This window comes from Staurois parvus, unplaced genomic scaffold, assembly GCF_062004578.1.
Source record: "Staurois parvus isolate SC_StPar_1 unplaced genomic scaffold, SC_StPar_1.0 ptg000244l, whole genome shotgun sequence".
In the NCBI taxonomy this organism is placed as follows: Eukaryota; Metazoa; Chordata; class Amphibia; order Anura; family Ranidae; genus Staurois; species Staurois parvus.
In genome coordinates this window covers 8496857-8521918 of record NW_028318040.1, presented here as the reverse complement: position 1 = coordinate 8521918, position 25062 = coordinate 8496857, and the positions used below count along the sequence as shown (strand labels likewise).

The following is a 25062-nucleotide window of genomic DNA, read 5'->3' as shown; positions in this document are numbered from 1 at the left end:
CGCATTCCCCTCCCCTCTAAAGCACGCGCATATCACCCCCATCCTCAAAAAGCCCTCCCTGGATCCCGCGGACCCCAACAACCTCAGACCCATCTCCCTGCTGCCACTCACCTCCAAGCTCCTTGAGCGCATAGTCTACGATCGCCTAAGCTCCCACCTTACAGACAATAACCTCCTTGACCCACTACAGTCCGGCTTCCGTCCCCTACACTCCACTGAAACTGCCCTACTCAAAATCACTAACGACCTACTAAACGCCAAAGCCAAGGGCGACTACTCTGTCCTCCTTCTCCTGGACCTCTCTGCGGCCTTCAACACAGTTGACCACCCCCTCCTCCTTAATAAACTACTCTCCCTTGGCATCAGAGATACCGCTCTCTCTTGGTTCTCATCCTACCTATCCCGACGCTCCTTCAGTGTCACCTACAATGGTGCCACCTCCCCCTCCCTCCCCCTCTCTGTTGGGGTCCCCCAAGGCTCTGTCCTTGGACCCCTTCTCTTCTTCATCTACACCTCCTCCCTGGGCAAACTCATACACACCCACGGCTTCAACTATCACCTCTACGCTGACGACACCCAAATCTACCTCTCCACCCCTCTCCTCACCCCCACTATCTCCGCCCGCATCACTCACCTCCTAAATGACATCTCAGACTGGATGTCGCTACATTTCCTCAAGCTCAACCTCTCCAAAACCGAAATCCTCGTCTTTCCCCCTGCCCACCCCCCCCCCCCCATCCTATCCATCATCACCAACAACTCCACTATCACTCCCGCCCCGCAAGCCAAAGTCCTTGGCGTCATTCTTGACTCGAACCTCTCCTTCCAACCGCATGTCAAATCACTCACAAACACATGCAGGCTCCATCTCCGCAACATTGCCAAGATACGTACCTTCCTCACCCTTGACACCACCGAATTTCTAGTACACTCCCTCATCATCTCACGCCTTGACTACTGTAATTCTCTTCTCACCGGCCTACCCAAGTGCAGGCTCTCCCCGCTCCAGACCATCCTGAACTCAGCGGCTAGACTCATCCACCTCACCACCCGCTCCACCTCTGCCACCCCCCTCTGCCTCTCCCTCCACTGGCTCCCGATTGCCCAACGCATCAAATTTAAACTTCTAACCCTGACCTACAAAGCCGTTCACAACACTGCCCCTGACTACCTCACCAACCTGATCGCCAAGTACCGCCCTACCCGTACCCTTCGCTCCTCACTTGACCTCCTTCTATCCTGCTCCCTGGTCTCCTCCTCCCATGCACGACTGCAGGACTTCTCCAGGTCCTCCCCCATCCTCTGGAACTCACTTCCCCAATCCATCAGACTGTCGCCCCCTCTATTGTACAGCGCTGAGCAAACCCTTTGGCGCTATATAAACTCGATGTAATAATAATAATAATAATCTAATCTGCTATTGTCACTAACCTTTTTTTTCTGGTGGAACAGTTGACACTTTGTCAGAAGCAACAGTAGAATCATTTAAATCTTTGTTCAAGTCAGTTGAGGGTCTTGAGGTTTGGACACTGGGAATCTCCACTGTGGATGGTAGCAAGAAGACATATCTTAAATCAAATCACTAAATGAAAGACTTGACACAAGTACATAGATTTAAATACATGTGCTAACACATGCAAACACTTACTTGGCACACATGCTTTATTACAACATATTTAAAAGATTCTTTCTAAATATAAAGTCATAACTGCCATTATACTTACCTTTCTAAAGGCCAATGTCTCCTACCTCTCCTATAATGACATAGGGGTCAAAGAACCCTGCGTTACAGGGAGACACATGCAACTAGCACTCCCTCATGTGTTGATTACTAAGGACACTGATAGAGGGTTGCAGCACTGGAACAGAGGGGAGGTAAGAGGCATTAGCTATCAGTGCTGAAAATAATGGCTCTTCTGCTGAAAAGTAGTACAGGTATGATTTTTTTAGAGACTGACAGAGTATCCTTAAAGAATAAATAACTTCTTGGAAATGACATTGTATAGCGCATGCTGGCAAAGTTTCATTAGGCCTCAGGCTAATTAAATATTGCCATGGCTTATGAAGTCTGACATATATTTTTATATATTGTGCTTAAATGTCCTCCTCAGCATATTTTTGTTCAGTCTTCTTTACTATTTATTTTTATGTAGTTGCCCTTAAAACATTATTGATTTCTGTAACATCATTCAGATGATTGTTAATAAAACAATATTGACTGGCAAATCTGAAACACATATAAGGCAATGAAATATAATAATTAAACTTTGCTGTGACTTAGCAAGAAGTTTTTTTGCTGGTGAATAAAGAAAAGAATCAAAATAAATAAGAGTGTAAGCACTCCTTGCATTTGTTCTGTAGTTCTGTAGAGCTAAAGCAATGGTCTGAATACGAGAAAAAGTAGAAGGCACTTTATTGCTGTAGTGTCAGTAGATTTTGGCATTCAATGTACATCAAAGACAGGCCCAAATCAACTGGGTAATTGTTATTAAATTGGAACAAAACTATTCCTTATGTGTTTTACTGATAAGCAAATTGAGAAAAATGTGAACTGCTGTCATCAAAGAGGAGGTGCTATACACACTCTTTACTAGGTACCATAAATAGTTAAAGCTAGTTTAAGTGTACCAAAACAATAAATGCTATATTTAATCTTTGTTGCTCGATTGTGATAGTAAATGTGTACCTTAATATTAATCTCCAAGGCTTTAGTGAGTTATGGTAGCTCTGGTTGCCTAGTGTAACCAGTTTAGTCATTTTCCTGCCACCAGTTCTGAGTACTTTTTTAGTGATTGAGAAGCACTAAACAAAGTTTTCGAATGTCATGTAAACAAGGTCTAACTGAACATTTTTGGCTGATTTCCATTAATTCTTTTATCATCTGTAGCCTTCTTTTGGAGGGTGAAGAGGTGGGGGGTTATGAACCTCCCAAATAGGATATTGCATTAAACCTGTAGGCAAATAAGATAACCAGAACCTTCACTAAGTTGAAGAGTGGGTTTGATAATAAAATGGGAAGTGCCTCCACCCAAGAGAGGGCCTCTGAACAGAGGGTATTCCCTTCCTGGGAAATTAATCTGTAATCTAGCATGGTAGTTGGGAGCAGATAAACTTCTGCATATTACATACAAAGAAAAGATTAATAGTACATACATCCAATGTACAAACAGTTATTATCAGCAAAGAGGCCAATATGAATACTGGTGGAATTTTGCACATATGCCCGGGTGTACATAGCAACGGATTGTGATGTGGAATCCATTTTTGTATTGGAGACCTGAAGACAAGATCAGCGGTAATGGGGAGATCCACCATCTGTTTTTCAACTAGCCTGGAACGCAGCTTCTCACACACAGAAACTGTGGTATGGAACTGGAATTCAGAGTAAGCTTTTCAACTCTGCAATTTAGTCCCTCCCTAGTAGTTTATAATCTGACATTTAGCCAGAACTCTAACTAGAAGTGGCCATCAGATGCCTAACCTAGCCTTTGCTTGTTATCAAGCCCTAAGCTAAAACTAGTTAGAATCCCAAACCAGAGCACACAGAGTTAACTAAAATGCCAGGAGCTGCATATAAGCTCTATTGCAATAAACAGGTTCGCCTACTAATGAACAGCAAGGTAAGCACTACACACATACTGTATCACAGGCCTATCTGGCACTGTGCATGCGAGATAATAACAAGAGGACCGAGATACTCTATATGTCACAAGGATTGAGAAACAAACTCAGGAAGCTATGGGTAGCTGCAGCTGCAGTTAAACTATTAGAACATAGGAATACTTGCATATTAGTTGTTTCTGGCCTGGATTTAGTAGCATGGACAGGACACATGGCTGAGACATTTTCTCTCTCCACTTCCTCCTTTTTGGGTTTTAAAGCCAGCCTCTCAGATGTAGGAAGTGCTAATATATAATTATACATAATATTGTGATATTACCAACTAACAGTAGAGAGCAGAAGATCCTTACACACCAAAAGCTGGGGGTACTGTTTAGGCCTACAGGTTGCTAGTGAAAAAAAAAAGTTTAGCTACTTACTAGTTAAAAATATACCTTTTGATGGTTATTATTATACAGGATGTATATAGCGCCAACAGTTTTCTCAGCGCTTTACAATATAAAGGGAGACAATACAGAAATGATACAGTTCAATACAAGAGGGTTAGGAGGACCCTGCTCCTTGGAGCTTACAATCGAAGAGGGAGGAGCTGGTGGTACAAAAGGTAATAACTGTGGGGGATGAACTAATAGGTGGATTAGAATATTCCATTATTACCTGAAGGCAGGATAGGCTTCCCTGAAGAGATAGGTTTTCAGAGATCACCTAAAAGTGAGAAGAGTAGGCAATAGTCGGATAGATTGAGGTAGAGAGTTCCAGAGGATGGGGGAGGCTCTGGAGAAGTCCTGGAGATGAGCATGGGAGGAGAAGACAAGGGAGCTAGAGAGCAGGAAGTCGTGGGAAGAGCGGAGAGGACGGTTTGGGTGATATTTGAAGACAAGATTGGTGGTGTAATTTGGGGCAGAGTTATAAATGGTTTTATATGTTATTGTTAATGTATTGAATTTTATTTGTTGGACAATTGGAAGCCAGTGGAGGGATTGGCAGAGAGGTATGGCAGATATGGAATGGTTAGTAAGGTGGATGAGTCTGGCAGCAGCATTCATCATAGAATGAAGAGGGGATAGCCTGCGATTAGGTAGGACAATGAGGAGGGAGTTACAATAGTCATGGCGAGAGATAACAAGGGAGTGAATAAGTTGCTTAGTGGTTTCAGAGGTTAAGAATGAGCTTGGAGATGTTGCAGAGGTGAAGTCTACAAGCTTTGGACAGTGATTGAATTTGGGGCTGAAAGGACAGATGGTAGTCTAGGATTACACTTGCACTTGTACCCTGGCATGAGGGGAGAGACTGATGGTTGTATTATTGATCTTGATGGAGAAGTCAGGGGAGGGGGTACAGGCTGGAGGGAATAGTATAAACTCCATTTTGGAAAGATTTAGTTTGAAGAAATGGAGTGACATCCATGCTGATATGTCACTTAGTAGGTTAATATTGCGAGAGGAGACTGAAGAGGTGAGGTGAGTAGAAAAAAGTAGGAACATAGATTTGAGTGTCATCAGCATAGAGATGTTACTTAAAGCCATGGGAGTCAAGTGACCAAGGGAGGAGGTGTAGATGGAGAAGAGAAGGGGTCCAAGGACAGAACCTTGAGGGACCCCTACATAAGAGGAAGTGGAGAGGAGGAGACAGAGTTATAGGTAATGCTGAAGGAGCGCTGCTATAGGTAGAAGGAGAACCAGGAGAGAACAGAGTCTCGGAGGCCAAGAGAGTGGAGTTTTTTCAGGAGGAGGGGATGGTCAACAGTATCAAAAGCTTCAGTGAGGTCAAGTAGTAAGAGTAGTGAGCGATAGCCAGACTGTAAAGGGTCAAGAAGGTTGTTGTCAGTGAGGTAGTACTCAGGTAATTGTAGACTAAGCATTCTAAGAGTTTAGAGGTACACGGGAGCAGGGAGATGGGTCTTAAGTTGTTCAGGTTGGTGGTGTCCAGCGAGGGCTTTTTAAGTATGGGAGTGATCTGTGCATGCTTTAGAGGGGTGGGGAAGGCACCATTAGAGAGGGAGAGATTGAAGATGTGAGTGAGGGAGCATAGGACAGAAGAAGAGGGTGACCATTGTAGTTGAGAGGGGACAGGATCCAGAGGGGCTACTGAGAAAACTTTAGTGACCTCTTCAGAAGTAGCAAGGTCAAAAGAGGAAAGTGTTGAGGGAGGTTTAGTAAACGGTATGTTAAGTGGGATAGATGTCTGTGTAGTGGAGATGCCCATACGAATTGCATCAATCTTGTTTTTGAGCAGTAAGCAGTGAGTGAGTTACTGGGTGGAGGTGGAGGTGGAGAAAGTAGAGAGTTAAAAGTAGAGAAGAGACGACGAGGACTGGATGACAAGGTATTAATAACAGTGACAAAGTAGGCTTGTTTGGCAGCATGGAGGGAGAAATTGTATGTTGGATCTTTACTTCATATATGCCATCCAGTGTAGGGGTTTGTCATTATCCTTTTAATAATTTCTAATGATTTCAGGCATATTTGATATGGTTTGGCTAGGTAGTGAAGCTACAGTTTAAAATACATTATCAGTTTTATTTAGGTATTGAGTTAAAAGAGAAGTGCAGGAATCAAACAATAAAAGCATACATACTCACCTAGATGGCTTCAGCATTGATCCAATGCTGCAGCTGTTGCCTGCCGGATCTACATCAAGTACTGAGCGATCAAAGACCACTTATCACTCATTTCTTGGGTCCACTCTGAGCACAGAGTGGTGACTGTCAGTCATCCTCAGTGCTCTGCCCCACTAGCACACATTAGACTGTGGAGGGGTGTAGGCAGGTGCAATTAGCCACTTTGCCACTAAGTAGCTCTGTACCAGAATAGTTTCTGGCACAGCTGGCAGTGATACTAGGTGTTAAACCCCTTTTAGGTAGGGCCCTCCTACAAGTGATGTCAGGAGTGAGTCAGTACCTGTATATAAGTTAGGTGGGGAGATGACACAGCAGACTTGAGTCATGAGAGCCATACACCACACTTCTGTTTGAATGTTATCTACACATGTGGGCCCTAGACACGGCAGAGGGCTGAGCAGAGTGGACCTGTATGCAGGAGGAGCCGGTTTTAAACATTCTATCCCATAAGAAGATGGGGGCTGGAGAGGATTGCAAGAGGCCTTTTGGGTCAGGCTGGAGATCCCTGTGTGTGGCTGCTTTCCTGAAAAATTGCCAGAAGAGAGCTACCCAGCAAGAAGATGTTTGCAGAGAACACAGTCCTGTGAATACTTATGGACCTGGGTAGAGGAGAGACTGTAGGGAGGTAGCTTTCACCTGAGACTACTGCAGATCTACCACTTTATATGATTGACTGTGTATGTCAAGTAAATCTAGATTTATTGTCCTTTTGATATGACAGATAAATGTCCATATTTTCCAGCACACCAGGGATCTCCAAATATGGTTCAAAAAAGGCTTTTACTGCAGGATGATCACATCACAAAGGAATAAGTGCAATGTTTCGGAGCAGAGCAGGACTCCTTTGTCAGGCATATGCTGAAAGGGGCCTGCGGTGGCTGTAAATCTTTGCACTTATACCTTTGTGATGTTATTCACAAAGGTATAAGTGAGGCCTATGGTTTGAAGCAAAAGATGGTGGGGGTTTTGGCCTCAGCTGGAGGTACAGTGTTCTAGCAGGGCTGGAGTGGGGGTAGGGCTTTGACACCAAAACTAGCCAACCACGAAGCCCCTCTTACAGAGAGCGTGAGTGGTTGGCTTAGGCTCTCAGCAGCATTTGGAGAGGCTGAGCCAGCTTCTGGCTTATTGTTGGGATACCTGCAAAGCCTGGACAAGCTCTATGACTTCAGCCAACAGTGGACTGCAGCCTGCTGTCAGCTGAATCTGGGTCACAGGAGTGCAGAACTAAGTGCTCTCCTGTAACCTACAGGAGAAGTATGGCCAAAAGAGCTTTGGGATTCTATTTTGCATTTTACTGTACTGTAGTGATCTGCACAATGTTGCTAGAAGCACCTTATTCCAGAGAGCCATTGGATCATTTTTTGATATCCTGTCTTACTAATGTTGTTTTTTATGTGAATAATTTTCAAACAACCAACTTTGTTTTATGCAAATTTTTACAATGTTTGATGGATGACAGCAATAAAGAGCAAAAAAGGCTTCACAAATGTGCCAAGAGTCAGCAACAGTAAAGAAAATTAAACTGAAGAATGTATCTTTCAATGAAAGATGGGAACACAACATAAGCTACAAGTTTAGTCACTATATGCAGCACTGCAGTCACACAACCTACTTAGCGCAAATCAGAACTTCTGTTACATAGAACCATTAACTGCTTATAGGAAAAGACCTACTGTGCCTTAATCCTGCCTATGCCTACATAATAATAAGTAAGTTATAACCACTCTAAAATACAGCTTTGCTGCAACTACAGTTTGTTGCCATTAGTGTGCAATGTGCAGGGTTATCCTATAGAGAAGGGAATACTATAGCTCATAAACACCAATTAAACATGGTTGTTTTTCTTTTTATATAGTATTTGCTGCAAAAGTGTAAAATGTAGAGCTGTACTTTAAGCCAGATTGTGATTGAAGGGAAATGTCACCCTTGGACTGCTGCTGTACAAAACAGAATCTTGTTTTCTGCTGAATCTGCTATTTAATATATCAACTGGGAAAATTGTGTATATATATATATATATATATATATATATATATATACACTTACAGTATATATATTGCCATTGCAGTATACATACCAAGATGCCAGGCTATTTGCAGCACAATTTTCTCTGCAGCAATTACATTTTCTGGCTGGAGGTATTCTCATTAGTTTGCTGCCAGCATTAAAGTCCAGACGCAGACACATAAAGACTCTGGAACAGTGCAGACTGTAATAATAGGCAAGCATTACTGATATCCTTGAAAGTCTTTATGCATAGAGATGCATGTCTCCCATTACATCACATTAGCCAACATGACTACTTGATGTTGCCTTGAAATTTCACTCTATGTGACAGAAAAAAGAACAACTGTCCCAACCAGCAGAAAATGTTCCATATTGACATATCTCAGATCCAGGCAATTAAATGAAGATATTTAGCAGTTGCATGACATAAGGTTCCAATTATGAGAAAATGAGTTATGATGCAATTAGCATGTAGAAAGAGCGTATCATTAAGTCACTTCCTTCTGCAACTGTCATGGTAGAATAAACACTCATGAAAGTGCAGCCTTACAACTCAATGGCACATATTCTGTAACAAGACTAACAATAGACAATCACAACAACGTGAGTGGTCTACTTGTTTTGTGGAAGTTTATGCTTCATCTACTATTTACATGGGTGTATTGACCAGAGTCAATAAACTTGTGCTGCACTGTAAACAAAGTAGATACTGTAAATTCATAGCATAAAAAAGAAATAACAATCCAACATAGGCCAATATAATATAGAAAAAACATGCAATGCTGTCCATAGCTGCAGGAAAAAAGCAGGGGGTAAGAAGAAAAAACAGACCCAAAATTTTAACACTCACCCCTAACATGGTTTGAATACAGCTTCTCTCCCGAGGGCGAACGAAAAGTGCCCACCAGCCCATGGGAGACCTTTCAAAGCACCCAAGAGCTGGAATAAACCCAAGACAAAAGATGGCATATAGTAATCTCATAAAGATAATAAAATACCCAAAATATTTAGGAATAATCCTAAAAGAAACAGAGATGGGTACACCATGGGGTTGATTTACTAAAACTGGAGAGTACAAAATCTGGTGCAGTTCTGCACAGAAATCAATCAGCTTCCAGGTTTTTTTGTCAAAGCTTAATTGAGTAAGCTGAAGATAGAAGCTGATTGACTACCATGCACAGCTTCACCAGATTTTCCACTCTCAAGTTTTTGTAAATCAACCCCTATGGCATTAACTGAAGAAGGTCACAATGGGGTAAGAGTGTATGTAGGCTGAATAAGAATAAAATACCTAAATTACAAAACATTACGAGTGATGAAGTAGTAGACATTATCAGGGTGAGATTCACATTTTAGAAACTAGGAAAAAAAGGGAGATAACTAGCTTGGTAAAGAGGTATAATAATATACCTAGTGTCCAAAACATATGCATACCAGTTTCTCCAACAACAGGCAGAGCATACCACCAAAGTGTCCAAATAGCATGCATGAAACACATGGGAAGAACCCATTATCTCCCTTTTCTTCCTAATTTCTAGAATTTAAAGCTAACTTTGATAATGTCTATTTGTACATCACTCAGTAAAGTTTTGTAATTTTGGCATTTTATTCATAGATCTCCTAGGTACTATCTTAGCCCATTGTGACCTTTTTCAGTTACTACCTTAGTGTACACATCCGTATGGTAATCAAAGATGGCCACTGGCTACCCCCCTCTGAAGACGTGCTTGAGCACGATACGCGTAAGGGGAGCCACATCACGCCGTGACGTCACGCCGCCGGAGCAACGTGGAGCTCTGGTGGCCATCTTTGATTACCATACGGTCAGTCCCCTACACAGAGAACATCTGCCTTGATTTTAGATTCATTTTAGATTCATTTTGGATGCATCCTTTTTAACGTCTTTGGCTCATTTCTGCCTTATTAAAATCAGTTAAACTTACTACACTATGGACATTCTTTTGTTCTAACCCCCTGGGGGGAGTCTTCCATTCCCAGATCCTATTACACCAGGACGGATCCCTGCACTCATTAAAGGGACCACCACCCAGGGATCAATACCAGCCTCATCCATTAAAGGGAACCCTGACGGACAAGGATCATCTTTACTAACCCATACGGATCCTGTCTGATGACCTGCCACCCTTTAGAGGGAAGACTACCCAGTTCCTTAGAAGGAAGACAACCTAGTTCGTGATCCCATATGGATGACATCTGATATTTTTATATAAAGGCGCATTTTATATGCATGTCCGGTGAGTGCACATTATCTACTAAATCACCGCACGGACACCGGCTGTATTTAACACAGGAGCACAAGAGTCACTTTATGAACTGTCTTTTATTTTTTCCTTTATTCATATATTTATTAATTTATGATTGTCAATTTATATCAATTTAGAGGATTTTATACCTATATATTTACTTAATTGTTAGCGCTGCACCCTTATTTACAATGTTCACAGGTAGCACATGGGGTACAAAAAGGAAATCAGATTACCAATGGCCCTCATAAGAAATGTATTGCCCCACGAGTGATACCGAAAAGGGGGGGAAATAATTTTGCGTCACAATTCAGACCTCAGTCAGGTCCAGGAAGATCAGACAGATATAGCTCATCTGGTACACGTCAGAGACATAATCATTTGCAACATCATGGGCCATATAATTATGAGGGTGAGCGTCATAATCATTATGGTAATTATCATGGATCAGAGAGTTACAGAGTCCTGACTTATAATAGATTTCAATCCTGGGAGGACTACAATTATGAAAAATCACAACACATACCCCAAAACTTTTTTTGGGATGCACAGAGGAGGGAGAGGCAGACCCAGGAGATTTCCTCAAAGAGGAAGACTGGGGGGCCCTCACATACATCAACAGAATATGGGAAGGAACCTACCCACTCCCAATATGGGAGCAGGAGGGGATGTAGAGCAGGAAGAAGAAAACAACAAAAAAAGGAGAAGAGAATATTAAATAATGGTATCTTTAATTTGAGCAAGGCATCCCTAACACATACAGTGCATCCAGAAAGTATTCACAGCGCTTAACACATTTTGTTATGTTACAGCCTTATTCCACAATGGATTAAATTAATTTTTTTCCTCAACATTCTACAAACAATACCCCATAATGACAACATGAAAGAAGTTCGTTTTGAAATCTCTGCAACTTATTAAAAAAAAAAAAAAAACACATGTAAATATGTATTCACAGCCTTTGCTCAATACTTTATTGAAGCACCTTTAGCACCAATTACAGTCTCAAGTCATTTTGAGTATGATGCTACAAGCTTGGCACACCTATTTTTGGGCAATTTCTCCCATTCTTCTTTGCAGTACCTCTCAAGCTCCATCAGGTTGGATGGGGAGCGTCGGTGCACAGCCATTTTCAGATCTCTCCAGAGATGTTCAATCGGGTTCAAGTCTGGGCTCTGGTTGGGCCACTCCAGGATATTCACATAGTTGGCCCGTAGACACTCCTTTGTTATGTGGGCTGTTTACTTAGGGTCATGGCCTGTTGAAAGATGAACTGTCACCCCAGTCTAAGGTCCAGAGTGCTCTGGAACAGGTTTTCATCAAGGATGTCTCTGTACATTGCTGCATTCATCTTTCCTTTGATCCTGACTAGTCTCCCAGTTCCTGCCATTGAAAAACATCCCCACAGCATGATGCTGCCACCACCATGCTTCACTGTAGGGATGGCATTGGCCAGGTGGTGAGTGGTGCCTGGTTTCCTCCAAACATGACGCTTGGCATTCAGGCCAAAAAGTTCATTCTTTGTTTCATCAGACCAGAGAGTTTTTTTTCATGGTCTGAGAGTCCCTCAGGTGCCTTTTAGCAAACTCCAGGTGGGCTGCCATTTGACTTTTACTGAGGAGCGGCTTCCGTCTGGTCACTTTACCATACAGGCCTGATTGGTGGAGTGCTGCAGAGATGGTTGTTCTTCTGGAAGGTTCTCCTCTCTCCACAGAGAAATGCTGGAGCTCTTTCAGAGTGACCTTCGGGTGCTTGGTTACCTCCCTGGCTAAGGTCCTTCTCCCTCGATTGCTCATTTTGGCCATGCTGCCCACTCCAGGAAGATTCCTGGTGGTTCCAAACTTCTTCCATTTATGGATGATGGAGGCCACTGTGCTTATTGGGACCTTCAATGCTGCAGAAATTTTGCTGTACCCTCCCCAAGATCTGTGCTTTGATACAATCCTGTCTCGGAGGTCTGCGGACAATTCCTTGGAGTTCATGGCCAGGTTTGTGCTCTGACATGCACTGTTAACTGTGGGACCTGATATAGACAGGTTTATGCCTTTCCTAATCATGCCACATCAACTGAATTTCCCACAGGTGGACTCCAATCAAGTTGTGGAAAAATCTCAAGGATGATCGGTGGAAACAGGATGCACCAGAATTCAATTTTGAGTGTCATGGCAAAGGCTATGAATACTTATGTACATGTGTTTTTTTTTTTTCATTTGGAAAAATGCAAGGATAAATGCAGTGGTGATCACTAAGGCCTATTTAAAAGACACAAAGGATTTGTTACAGGCATTAAATCAATTAGATTTTAAGGATAATTCTGAAATATTTTTAGTGACAGTTGATGTTGCGTCGCTTTGTACGAATATTGAACACGAGGACACACTTCTGGCTTTAAATTGTGCGTTAAGTAAGAATTTACCCTTTACGCAAAAATTTTTTTTTTAAAAAGCGTTGGAGTTTTGTCTATCACACAATCATTTTTGGGACTAGGAACTACATTATAAGCAACTGAATGGGGTTACCATGGGTGCGAAATTCATGCCAAGTTTGGCAAATATTTTTATAGCAGAATGGAAATAGATTTGTTTTTTTATAACCAGAGATCAGAATTAATTTTTTATTGCAGATTTATTGATGATCTGCTATTTATTTGGGCAGGGACAGAGCAGGATCTACACAGTTTTATGACACAGCTAAATACTAACATTCAGAACATCAAATTGGTTTATCAGTATGATAAACAAGAGATCAATTTTTTAGATCTGATTATTTTTCGAGAAGGGGATAAATTAGCCACTAAGGTTTATTTCAAACCTACAAATAGAAATAGTTATCTATCAACAGTGGCCACCACCCATTTGGCTGAGAAATATACCAAAGTTTCAAATAATGAGGGTGAGAAGAAATTGCACTTGGGAATGAGATTTTACAGAGCAGCCTCTCATTATTAAGAATAGATTTGTGCAAAGAGGGTATTCAGCCCAACACCTAGATAATATCATTGAGGAAGTAGTCAATGTTAATAGAGATAATATTTTAACAGAGATAGGTTCAGTAACAAGCAAAACAACAGCCATCAATAGAGTTTAATTTCTAACTACCATTCTCAATACAGAGATTTGGAGATGTTTTTGGACAGTTTCTGCTTGAATTTGCCAGATGTCAGAATAGCCTCCCAGAGCTGCTGTTTGGATGTAAACTGCCTCCCACCCTCATAGATCTTTTGCTTGAGGATGCTCCAAAGGTTCTCAATAGGATTGAGGTCAGGGGAGGATGGAGGGCACACCATGACTTTCTCTCCTTTTATCCCCATATCAGCCATTGATGCAGAGGTATTCTTTGCAGTATGAGATAGTGCATTGTCATGCATGAAGATGATTTTATTACGGAAAGCATAGTTCTTCCTTCTGTACCAGGGAAGAAAGTGGTCAGTCATAAACTCCACATACTTTGCAGAGGTCATCTTTACACCTTCGGGGACCCTAAAGGGGCCGACCAGCTCTGTTCCCATGATTCCGGCCCAAAACATGACTCCACCACCGCCTTGCTGACGTCGCAGCCTTGTTGGAACAGGGTGGCAGTCCACCAACCATCCACTACTCCATCCATCTGGACCATCCAGGGTTGCACGGCACTCATCAGTGAACAGGACTGTTTGAAAATTAGTCTTCATGTATTTTTCTGCCCAATGCAGCCATTTCTGCTTGTGAGCATTGGTTAGTGGTGGCCAAATAGAAGGTTTATGCACAATTGCAAGACTCTGGAGGACTCTACACCTTGATGTCCGTGGGACTCCAGAGGCACCAGCAGCTTCAAATATCTGTTTGCTGCTATGTAATGGTATTTTAGCAGCTGCTCTCTTGATCCGATGCATGGATCTGGCAGAAATCTTCCTCAATGTGCCTTTATCTGCACTAACCCATCTGTGCTCTGAATCAGCCACAAATCTCTTAACAGTGCGATGATCACGCTTAAGTTTTCGTGAAATATCTAATGTTTTCATACCTCGTCCAAGGCATTGAACTATTTCACTCTTTTCAGCAGAAATATCCTTTTTCTGCCCCATATTGCTTGAAAAATGGTGCTCTGCTTAATAATGTGGAACACCCTCCTTTAGTAGTTTTTCCTTAAATTGGGCTCACCTGCCAATCTAATTATCACAGGTGTCCAAGATTGTTTTCAGTGATCAAAAGAGCCCTGAGACACAATGCCATCCATGAGTTAAACAGGAAAACAAAATATTTAATCTTTGTGACACTTAAATAGAATTTGCATAATCATTTGGAACAGGGTGTATTTGTTTTGTACATATGTGTTATCATTTTATAAATTAATATGAATTATGTATAATTTCCTTTAGGTGGATTTATGTTAATTTATGCTATTTAGTTTATTTATTTTAAAATGGCAGGTCTTAGACGTCATGCATAGTATTGTCATAATTGGTATGATGATTTATAATATTTTATGATCCTATTATGTATTTTAATGAGTTTATTGGAGTACATTTTATGGTCATTTTAATAACTGTACATGTAGGAAATTATATTATTTTGTATGATGATTTATGGGTTTAAATATATTGATAAAGTATTGCCATACTGGACAAGGGTTGCAATTAGCCATATGAATATTAACCACAAGATGGTGCCGTTTCACTCTGGCATGATCAGCAATGTCCAGACATGTTGGAGTTAATGGGAACTGGCAATAAGTTATACATTATGGTGTCCTTTTATCATGCAGTGGTAAATGAACGCTGCTCAGTTCTCTGGCGTTTTCAGAGGATCAGTTCTCCTCCTAATACCTTTTTATGAAGCGGTGTAGATCGCTTCTCCTAATGAGGAGAGAAGCGATCTACAAACGCTTTGAGCACTAGAAAACGGCTGCTGTTACTGTAATCTTGCGAGATTACAATAAGAGATCAGTCAAACACAGTTTACTAAGCAGCGGTAAATTACTGCTGCTTCGTTTGCGGTTCCCCCGATTCTCCTGCTCTTGGCTGGAGAATCTGGAGGGAGAAGACAGATTGCCAGTGAAGGGCTGACATCTCTCCTTCATACACTGGCCATCTTTGTGCTGAGATGATCAGCGTAGAACATGTTCTCCGCCGATCATCTCTGTTTACTAAACCACTAATGATCTGAGATCAGCAATGATCCTCAGGATCGCCGCTGATCTCAGTTTCATGAAAGGCCACCTATATTGCCAAAATATTGGGACGCCTGCCTTTCCACACACATGAGCTTTAATGGCATCCCAGTCTTAGTCTGTAGGGTTCAATATTGAGTTGGCCCATCCTTTGCAGCTATAACAGCTTCAACTCTTCTGGGAAGGCTGTCCACAAGGTTTAGGGGTGTGTCTATGGGAATATTTGACCATTCTTCCAGAAGCACATTTATGAGGTCAGGCAATGATGTCAGACGAGAAGGCCTGGCTCACAGTCTCTGCTCTAATGCACCCCAAAGGTGTTCTATCAGGTTCAGGTCAGGACTCGCTCATCCATGTCTTTATGGACCTTGCTTTGAGGAATGGTGTGCAGTCATGTTAGAACAGGAAGGGTCCATCCTCAAACTGTTCCCACAAACTTGGGAGCATGAAATAGTCCAAAATGTCTTGGTATACTGATGCCTTAAGAGTTCCCTTCACTGGAACTAAGGAGCCAAGTCCAACCCTGGGAAAACAACTCCACACCATCATCCCCCCTCCACCAAACTTTACACTTGGCACAATGCAGTCAGGCAAGTACCGTTCTCCTGGCAACCAGCGAACTCAGACACATTCATTGGATTGCCAGACAGAGAAGTGTGATTTATCACTCCAGAGAACATGTCTCCATTGCTCTAGAGTCCAGTGGTGGCGTGCTTTACTACACTGCATCCAACGCTTTGCATTGCACTTGGTGATGTAAGGCTTTGATGCAGCTACTCGCCATGGAAACCCATTCCATATATATGTGATATGTTATATTCATTCAACTTATAAGCAGCACCATCTTTAGGATTATGGTGATATCACATTATAAAGTACACATAGGTATATTATAGTTGTATTTATTTTCATCATTTTCTGGGATTGCACATATTGGGTTATTTAGTATTTTTGAAGTATTTATATTTTATATATTAATATATTTTTTGTGGTGGTTTTTGGGTTCATATCTATTTTGGAGTATTATTTCCCCTTTATTTGATGTCATGCATTTTTCTGCTTTGTTTATATTGCAGCACAAGTTTATTGTCCCTGGTCAAGGACATACAGGGTCCTGATGAAGGAAACCTCTGTGAAACTTGTAGAGCATTCATGTTATCATGATTGTATATCATCATCCTATACAACTATATTTAAATTCTGTTATGTTTTGTATCTGGCTTTAGGCAATTACATAAATAGTTTTTTTTAGATCTTCTATAATAATAAAATTTATTGATTTTAAATAGTTTTCCATGTCTCCCTCTATGAATTCACTCCTGATGTCATAATTAATGTCCCGCTTCTTCTGTTTAACTTTTGTTTTTGGTTATTACGGGAGTGTAGTCATACTTGGACACTTATTTGATGTTCCACCATAACTAATATTGGTATGTGTATTGATAAACAAGAACATGTAGACATGCTAAAGATTTGAATTATGTAGGAACAAGCAAGAGAAACTCTGGATTATCTTGCTTCAAGTGAGCTTATTATGACTAAATAATAACACTGATTTCTCCTTTGCATAAAAAACCAGAATGGTATAAGTATATCTTTAAAATTTAAACAAATCTAATACTTTCCTTTTGCTGTTAAAGTGCCCAGTATTTAACGTACCCTGTTAAAGTGCTCTGTTTATTAAATTTGGATAATATTTTCATCACATGAGACAGTGGTTTGGTTTGGGTTCTCCTACAAAACTATCACAGGGAACATAGATTGCGGATGCTGTCCATTAGTGATGGTTAGGTAGCCAGCTGATTCTTTGGTGAGTTGCTTTAAAACATATTTGCATCCTCAGTACTCCTAAATGCTAGGCCACTGATTTTCAATGTTAAGTGGTTCAAGGAGCATGTTGAACCATTTCACAGAAAGTGGACCACCTATGTTTTCTGCCTACCTATACTGCCTATCAAGGAACAGTAGGGATGGTCTAAGGTGACTGCACATCCTCCCCCCCTTATCTCTCTTTCTTTCACTCTGGGGACCTGCACATATATGATCTAGGTCTTTGCCTTTGTTATACTGTCCATTGTTAGACAGTAAGATATATAGTTTTTTGTATGCACCTTTCTTTGATAGTTATATTTATGTGGTTACTTTATTATATTTAGCTGCCACTGGACTATACAATTTTAAGTGTAGTTTTTAGTGTTGTGGCATTCAATCATGGAATATGTGATATATTTACAGAATCTATGTTATCTTAGATATAGATGGTCACATACTTCTTATAGTGATTTGTATGCCTGGCAGTTATAAGGTATTGAGATTCTCTCTCCACCTATAAGCTTTACCTTTCACTTTTTGGTAGGTACACATTTTTGGCCTTAAGGCATGTTATATGTGTTATTGTTTTCTATTCTTTAATTTTCTTACTACAATGATGTCATGTTATTAGGACAAGTTTTTTTCTGCCACCTGCCGTCTATCTTGCCTCTTTTTTACTCTGGTGCCTGCCCCAGGGGAGCCCCCCTGTTACTTTCACACACATGAACAAGGTGCTTTGCGTCTATATGGGATACAATTTATAAGTGTTGATGTAGATTTTTCTATTATATCTTTTACATCAGATCTCAATGGGGAAAAATATCATGCTGGATATCTATACTGATATGGACTGAGTAATATGTTAGGAACGTAAGGATGCCCCTTCGTTTGATGGACATGAAAATGATCAACCTACAGAGGACTGAACTCAAAGACACCCCGAAAATCGAAGTAAAAAAATGATGCAGCAGGCTAGTCCATTTTGCTGAAAGTTCATTGCAGCAACTCAATATGGTACTCAGTAGTTTGTATGGCCCCCACATGCCTATATGCATGCCTGACATCGTCGGGGCATGTTCCTAAGGAGATGATGGATGGTGACCTTGGGTATTTCCTCCCAGATCTGGACCAGGGCATCACTGAGCTCCTGGACAGTCTGAGGTGCAACCGGGCAGCGTCACATGGACCGAAGCATGATATCCCAGAGGTGTTCTATTGGATTTAGGTCAAGCAAGCATGGGGGCCATTCAATGGTCTCAATTCCTTCATCCTCCAGGAACTGTTTGCATACACTCGCCACATGAGGCCAGGCATTGTCATGCACCAAGAGGAACCCACGACCCACTGCACCAGCGTAGGGTCTGGCAATGGGTCCAATGGCAGTCAGGGTGCCATTGTCTATTCTGTAGAGCTCTGTGCGTCCCTCCATGGATATGCCTCTCCAGACCATCACTGACCCACCACCAAAACGGTCATGCTGAATGATGTTACAGGCAGCATAACATTCTCTACGGCTTCTCCAGACCCTTTCACGTCTGTCACGTGCTCAGGGTGAGCCTGCTCTCATCTATGAAAAGCACAGGGTGCCAGTGGTGGATCTGCCAATTCTGGTGTTCATTGGCAAATGCCAATCGAGCCCTATGGTCCTGGGCAGTGAGCACAGGACCCACTAGAGGATGTCGGACCCTCAGACCACCCTCATGAAGTCTGTTTCTCATTGTTTAGTCAGAGACATTCACACTAGTGGCCTGCTGAAGGTCATTTTGTAGGGCTCTGGCAGTGCTCATCTTGTTCTTCCTTGCAAAAAAGGAGCAGATACTGGTCCTGCTGATGGGTTAAGGATCTTCTATGGCCCTGTCCAGCTCTCCTAGAGTAACTGCCTGTTTGCTGGAACCATGCTCCTGAGACTGTGCTGGGAGACACAGCAAACCTCCTGGCAATGGCATGTATTGATGTGCCATCCTGGAGGAGTTGGACTGCTTGTGCAACCTCTGTAGGGTCCAGGTATTAGATCATGCTACCAGTAGGGACACTGACCCTAGCCAGATGCAAAACTAGTGAAAAACAGTCAGAAAAGATGAGTAGGGAAAAAAAAGGAATTGGCCTCCACCTGTAAAACCATTCCTTTTTTGGGGATCGTCTCATTGTTGCCCATCTAGTGTACCTGTTTTTAATTTCATTAACATCAAAAGCAGCTGAAACTGATTAACACCCCGCTCTGCTACTTAACTGACCAGATGAATATCCCGGGAGTTTAACTGACTTGATGCTATACTCTGATTAAAAAGTGTTCCTTTAATTTTTTTGAGCAGTGTATATGTGTTTTTTGTTTTCTTTGCATGTCCAGTGATCACTGCTGAATTCTCTTGCGTCCTGAGGAAGCGGAATAAGAGAAACACATTGACTCATGAGGACTCATGACCACATTATACAACTATATAATTGACAAATCAGCTCAAGTGTAATTTTCAGTAAAATAATAGTGGTATTAGTGAGTCAGCACTCATTTTCACTATCAAGTAATATTTGTATTGTTTTTAATTTGGCTTCAGCCTGATGTACATTTGTTTTAAACTGGCTGTAATAAAGTATAATTTTTTATGGATAAGGTGTGTTCCCCTTCATTACCATTAAAGTCCATCAATGTTTTAATCTTATTTCTATGGGTATTCATTTAATTATGGATGTGGCAACTGAGCGGTATATTTTGTGATGTTACATTTGTAGAAGATTTCACTTATATTCAAAGATTTGCTGTTGTGACCTACCATGACCTATATTGTTAAGGTGGCTAAATATCTTATTTTGCTCTCCTGATCCATGGTGACGACGTGGTTGGCATTCTTTCCTCGTAGTCCTAGCAACCAGGGTTTGATTCCTACCGAAGACGTTATCTACATAGCGTTGGTATATTTTCCTTGTATTTGCATTTATTGTCTGTGTGTTACCATTTTGTGCAGTTCTTGGCACAAGTCTACCTGTGCATACGAGAAAAGTGTATTCATTTGGGATTATTTTACAAAAATCCTAGAGTTAAAGGCTATAAAAAAGTTTGTTTCCCTCAACATTCAACTTAAAGAAAGAACAACAGATCATTATTAAATACAGAGCACTAAATACTAATAAGATATCTGTCTGTCTATCTCTGAGCAGATCTGCCTGACACTTTCGTTATTCACCTTGCGTATTACTTTGGACACATTGGCACTCAACAGTCTGTTTACTTTGTTTCTTTTTGACATTTGTATGTACATTGTGTTCCACATTGCTTTTGGAAGAAATCATTTTTGTAGATGTGTCATTGTCAGACTAACCCAGCATTACATTGCAAGTTCATTGGCTTCTAGCCTGCCAAGTATTCAGTTTAGTCATTGCTGTCATCTATGTTTATGGCACTATTGCTGCTTCTAAATGAAAGAGCTACAGACATGTCAAATGACCTGCCAGCTTTACAGAAAATTAGAACAAGGATGAAGCATACAAATTTTAAAAGGTATTGTTGGAAAAATATAGCTAGAATATTTTCAATAAAATGGGAGAACGTGTTTCTTTTTTGGTGTAGGTATCAATAGGAAATCCCTAATACAGGGGTTTTGTACTATTGTATTTTTTTTGTTGTATTGGGTTTTTTTTTTGAGAATGCTAGTTCCATGGCAGGTGCATGGACATCAGTGCTAACTGGGAAAACACATTCTGACACTCATTTACGGTGATTTGCACAGGAATGCAATGCAGTTCCTGCGCGAATCACATGCGATATACCGCACCGCATTAGTGTGAACCTAGCCTTACTGTAAAGACACATCTTATTTTAAAATTTTTCCAATATGATTTTTTGATAACCTATATTTAAAATATATAGATATAACTATATAATACTGAAAGGGAATTCTACCTGTGAAGAATAGGCATTACAATGATTTAAAGATAAAATGAACAGGAGCAAAATATTTGCGCACAATACAACTTGTGGATTCTTTCTTTAAATTATGATGTATAACTGTATTTGTTTTTTTTCCTTCTGCATTTCTGTGCTGCTTTTATTGCCAGAGCTTATATGGTCACCAAAGGGTATGTACATGAAAATACTTGGAGTTCATTTCAATAATCTAGTACTCTCATTGCAAATGAATATGTTTTATACATTGTTTTTGTAATATTTATTGAAAATTCCTCAGTAAATGCTGTACCTCAAAGTGATCTTTTATTCTCTTATTTTTGGTATTACATATATGTTTGTTGTGTAGCTGTCCATGGCCTATGTTCCTCTTAGCATACATACAGTGACAAGTAATGAGTTGGTCTAGTATCTTAAAGTGATGCTAAAGGCTTATTTTTTTTTTCTAAAAATAACAAACATGTCTATACTTACCTGCTGTGTCTTCTCGGGTCCCCTGCCCCTCCTTCCTGTTGGGTGCCCCCACAGCAAGCAGCTTGCTATGGGGGCACCCACTGCTCCATGTGTGAATGGACACACGGAGCTGTGGCTCAGCCCAACCCCTTCCTCTTCTCAGTGGCTCACTGGCTGTGATTGACAGCAGCGGGAACCATTGGCTCCCGCTGCTGTCTCAGCCAATGAGGAGAGGGAGTCCCAGGATAGCTGAGACTCCAGTGCATATTGCAAGATCAAAAGGGAACTTATGTGAGTGTTAGGGGAGGCTGGGGGGAGCTGCAGCACAGGAAAGGTTTTTTACCTTCATGCATAGAATTCATGAAGGTAAAAAACTTTGAGCCTTTACAACCACTTTAACATGCACTGAACTATTTTTACCATAATACCTTCTAATCATATTATCTACAGGAACTATATCGTAAGGAGAATCTGCCCATATAACTACTTTTGGCAGCTGCCCCCTATTTGTTATCTGTGTTGCCAGAGTAATGCAGGCCATAGACGGTTCGTTTATCATCCAAATTTTTGGCCGACAAACAAAATATTGTTAGTTCTGTTGCCACCAATGATTCCGAAAATCAGCTGTTTTTTGTAAATTTTCCAGCATGACCGATAAAAGAAATGAGGAGGAACAGCGAAAATTGGCCGATGACATTACCCCACGAACGATGTGAATATCAGCTGATTATTCTTTCGGACGAAAATTCGGCCGATAAACGAACCGTCTATGGCTTGTATAAGGCCTCATGCACACTGGGCATTCTTGAAGCGACTTCTAGGGGCGTCTTTTTTTACTACCTCTAATATTCCCCACAATTTATCCTATGAGTCCATGCACACATAGGCTTTTAGCAGCATTTTGTGGCAGGAGAGTCTAGTGGCAGGAAAAAAACCCACTGCCAGTGTGATTTCGAGTAGCAGCATTTTGGCAGAAAAAAACGCTTGGCATGCTTATACAGTCAGGTCCATAAATATTGGGACATGGACACAATTCTAACATTTTTGGCTCTATACACCACCACAATGGATTTGAAATGAAACGAACAAGATGTGCTTTAACTGCACTGTCAGCTTTAATTTGAGGGTATTTACATCCAAATCAGGTGAACGGTGTAGGAATTACAACAGTTTGCATATGTGCCTCCCACTTGTTAAGGGGCCATAAGTAATGGGACAATTGGCTTCTCAGCTGTTCCATGGCCAGGTGTGTGTTATTCCCTCATTATCCCAATTAAAATGAGCAGATAAAAGGTCCAGAGTTCATTTCAAGTGTGCTATTTGCATTTGGAATCTGTTGCTGTCAACTCTCAAGATGAGATCCAAAGAGCTGTCACTATCAGTGAAACAAGCCATCATTAGGCTGAAAAAACAAAACAAACCCATCAGAGAGATAGCAAAAACATTAGGCGTGGCCAAAACAACTGTTTGGAACATCCTTAAAAAGAAGGAACGCACCGGTGAGCTCAGCAACACCAAAAGACCCGGAAGACCACGGAAAACAACTGTGGTGGATGAGCGAAGAATTCTTTCCCTGGTGAAGAAAACACCCTTCACAACAGTTGGCCAGATCAAGAACACTCTCCAGGAGGTAGGTGTATGTGTGTCAAAGTCAACAATCAAGAGAAGACTTCACCAGAGTTAATACAGAGGGTTCCCCACAAGATGGAAACCATTGGTGAGCCTCAAAAATAGGAAGGCCAGATTAGAGTTTGCCAAACGACATCTAAAAAAGCCTTCACAGTTCTGGAACAACATCCTATGGACAGATGAGACCAAGATCAACTTGTACCAGAGTGATGGGAAGAGAAGAGTATGGAGAAGGAAAGGAACTGCTCATGATCCTAAGCATACCACCTCATCAGTGAAGCATGGTGGTGTTAGTGTCATGGCGTGGGCATGTATGGCTGCCAATGGAACTGCTTCTCTTGTATTTATTGATGATGTGACTGCTGACAAAAGCAGCAGGATGAATTCTGAAGTGTTTCGGGCAATATTATCTGCTCATATTCAGCCAAATGCTTCGCAACTCATTGGACGAAGCTTCACAGTGCAGATGGACAATGACCCAAAGCAGACTGCAAAAGCAACCAAAGAGTTTTTTAAGGGAAAGAAGTGGAATGTAATGCAATGGCCAAGTCCATCACCTGACCTGAATCCAATTGAGCATGCATTTCACTTGCTGAAGACAAACCTGAAAGGAAAAATGCCCCAAGAACAAGCAGGAACTGAACACAGTTGCAGTAGAGGCCTGGCAGAGCATCACCAGGGATGAAACTCAACATCTGGTGATTTCTATGCGTTCCACACTTCAGGCTGTAATTGATTGCAAAGCATTTGCAACCAAGTATTAAAAAGTGAAAGTTTGATTTATGATTATTATTCTGTCCCATTACTTTTGGTCTCTTAACAAGTGGGAGGCACATGTAATTCCTACACCGTTCACCTGATTTGGATGTAAATACCCTCAAATTAAAGCTGACAGTTTGCAGTTAAAGCACATCTTGTTCATTTCATTTCAAATCCATTGTGGTGGTGTATAGAGCCAAAAATGTTAGAATTGTGTCCATGTCCCAATATTTATGGACCTGACTGTACGTGTGTAAACACATGTGGGCGTGATTCGGAGCATTAATTTATTTAAATGGCCAGAACAAATTATTTATTCTGATCAATTAAATTAAATAAGCCTAAACGCTTGATGCCGGGAAACGTGTGTAAACATCAGTCAGTGCGCATGAGGCCTTAAGGTACCCTTGCCTCAAAAGGGTGGAAATTTTAGCACCCTCAGGACAAGCAGACAGTGAAGCACTGCAGAGGGTTTTCTAAACTTATACAAGCAGCTCAACCAACAAGGAGAGGCAGGTGGTGGAGGAGGAGGGGGTCATTGCTGATAAATCACTAACTGATAACAATGCACCCTTTGTGTGTCTGATAATTCTCTCAACAGCTGTTGAGCAATAAGCAGCGTGAATATAGCATGTAATATATTCTGCCCCTAAATGCTGTTCAAAAAAATCTCTACATTTTCTAAATTAACAAAACAATGAAAACTAGAAAAGCTACAATTTCTGGGGAAATTGTGTGAAGTGTTCTTGCCTACACCAGTAGTCTAGGGCTTGAAAATGAGGGAGTGGTGGCAGTTCAGAAATCATGTCCTGATTTTTCAGCTCACACTCCAGCTTTTGTCACTCTGCTGC

General features: G+C 41.2%; 1 protein-coding gene across 1 annotated transcript in view; it reads right to left on the bottom strand.

Moving 5' to 3' along the window:
* Positions 1-25062, bottom strand: part of EMCN (endomucin) — a 172255-nt gene that overhangs the window by 42853 nt on the left and 104340 nt on the right. The window contains exon 5 of the mRNA XM_089680549.1: positions 1432-1542. Within this exon, the coding sequence (XP_089536675.1) occupies positions 1432-1542 (111 nt within the window). The remainder of the gene's footprint in view (positions 1-1431; positions 1543-25062) is intronic.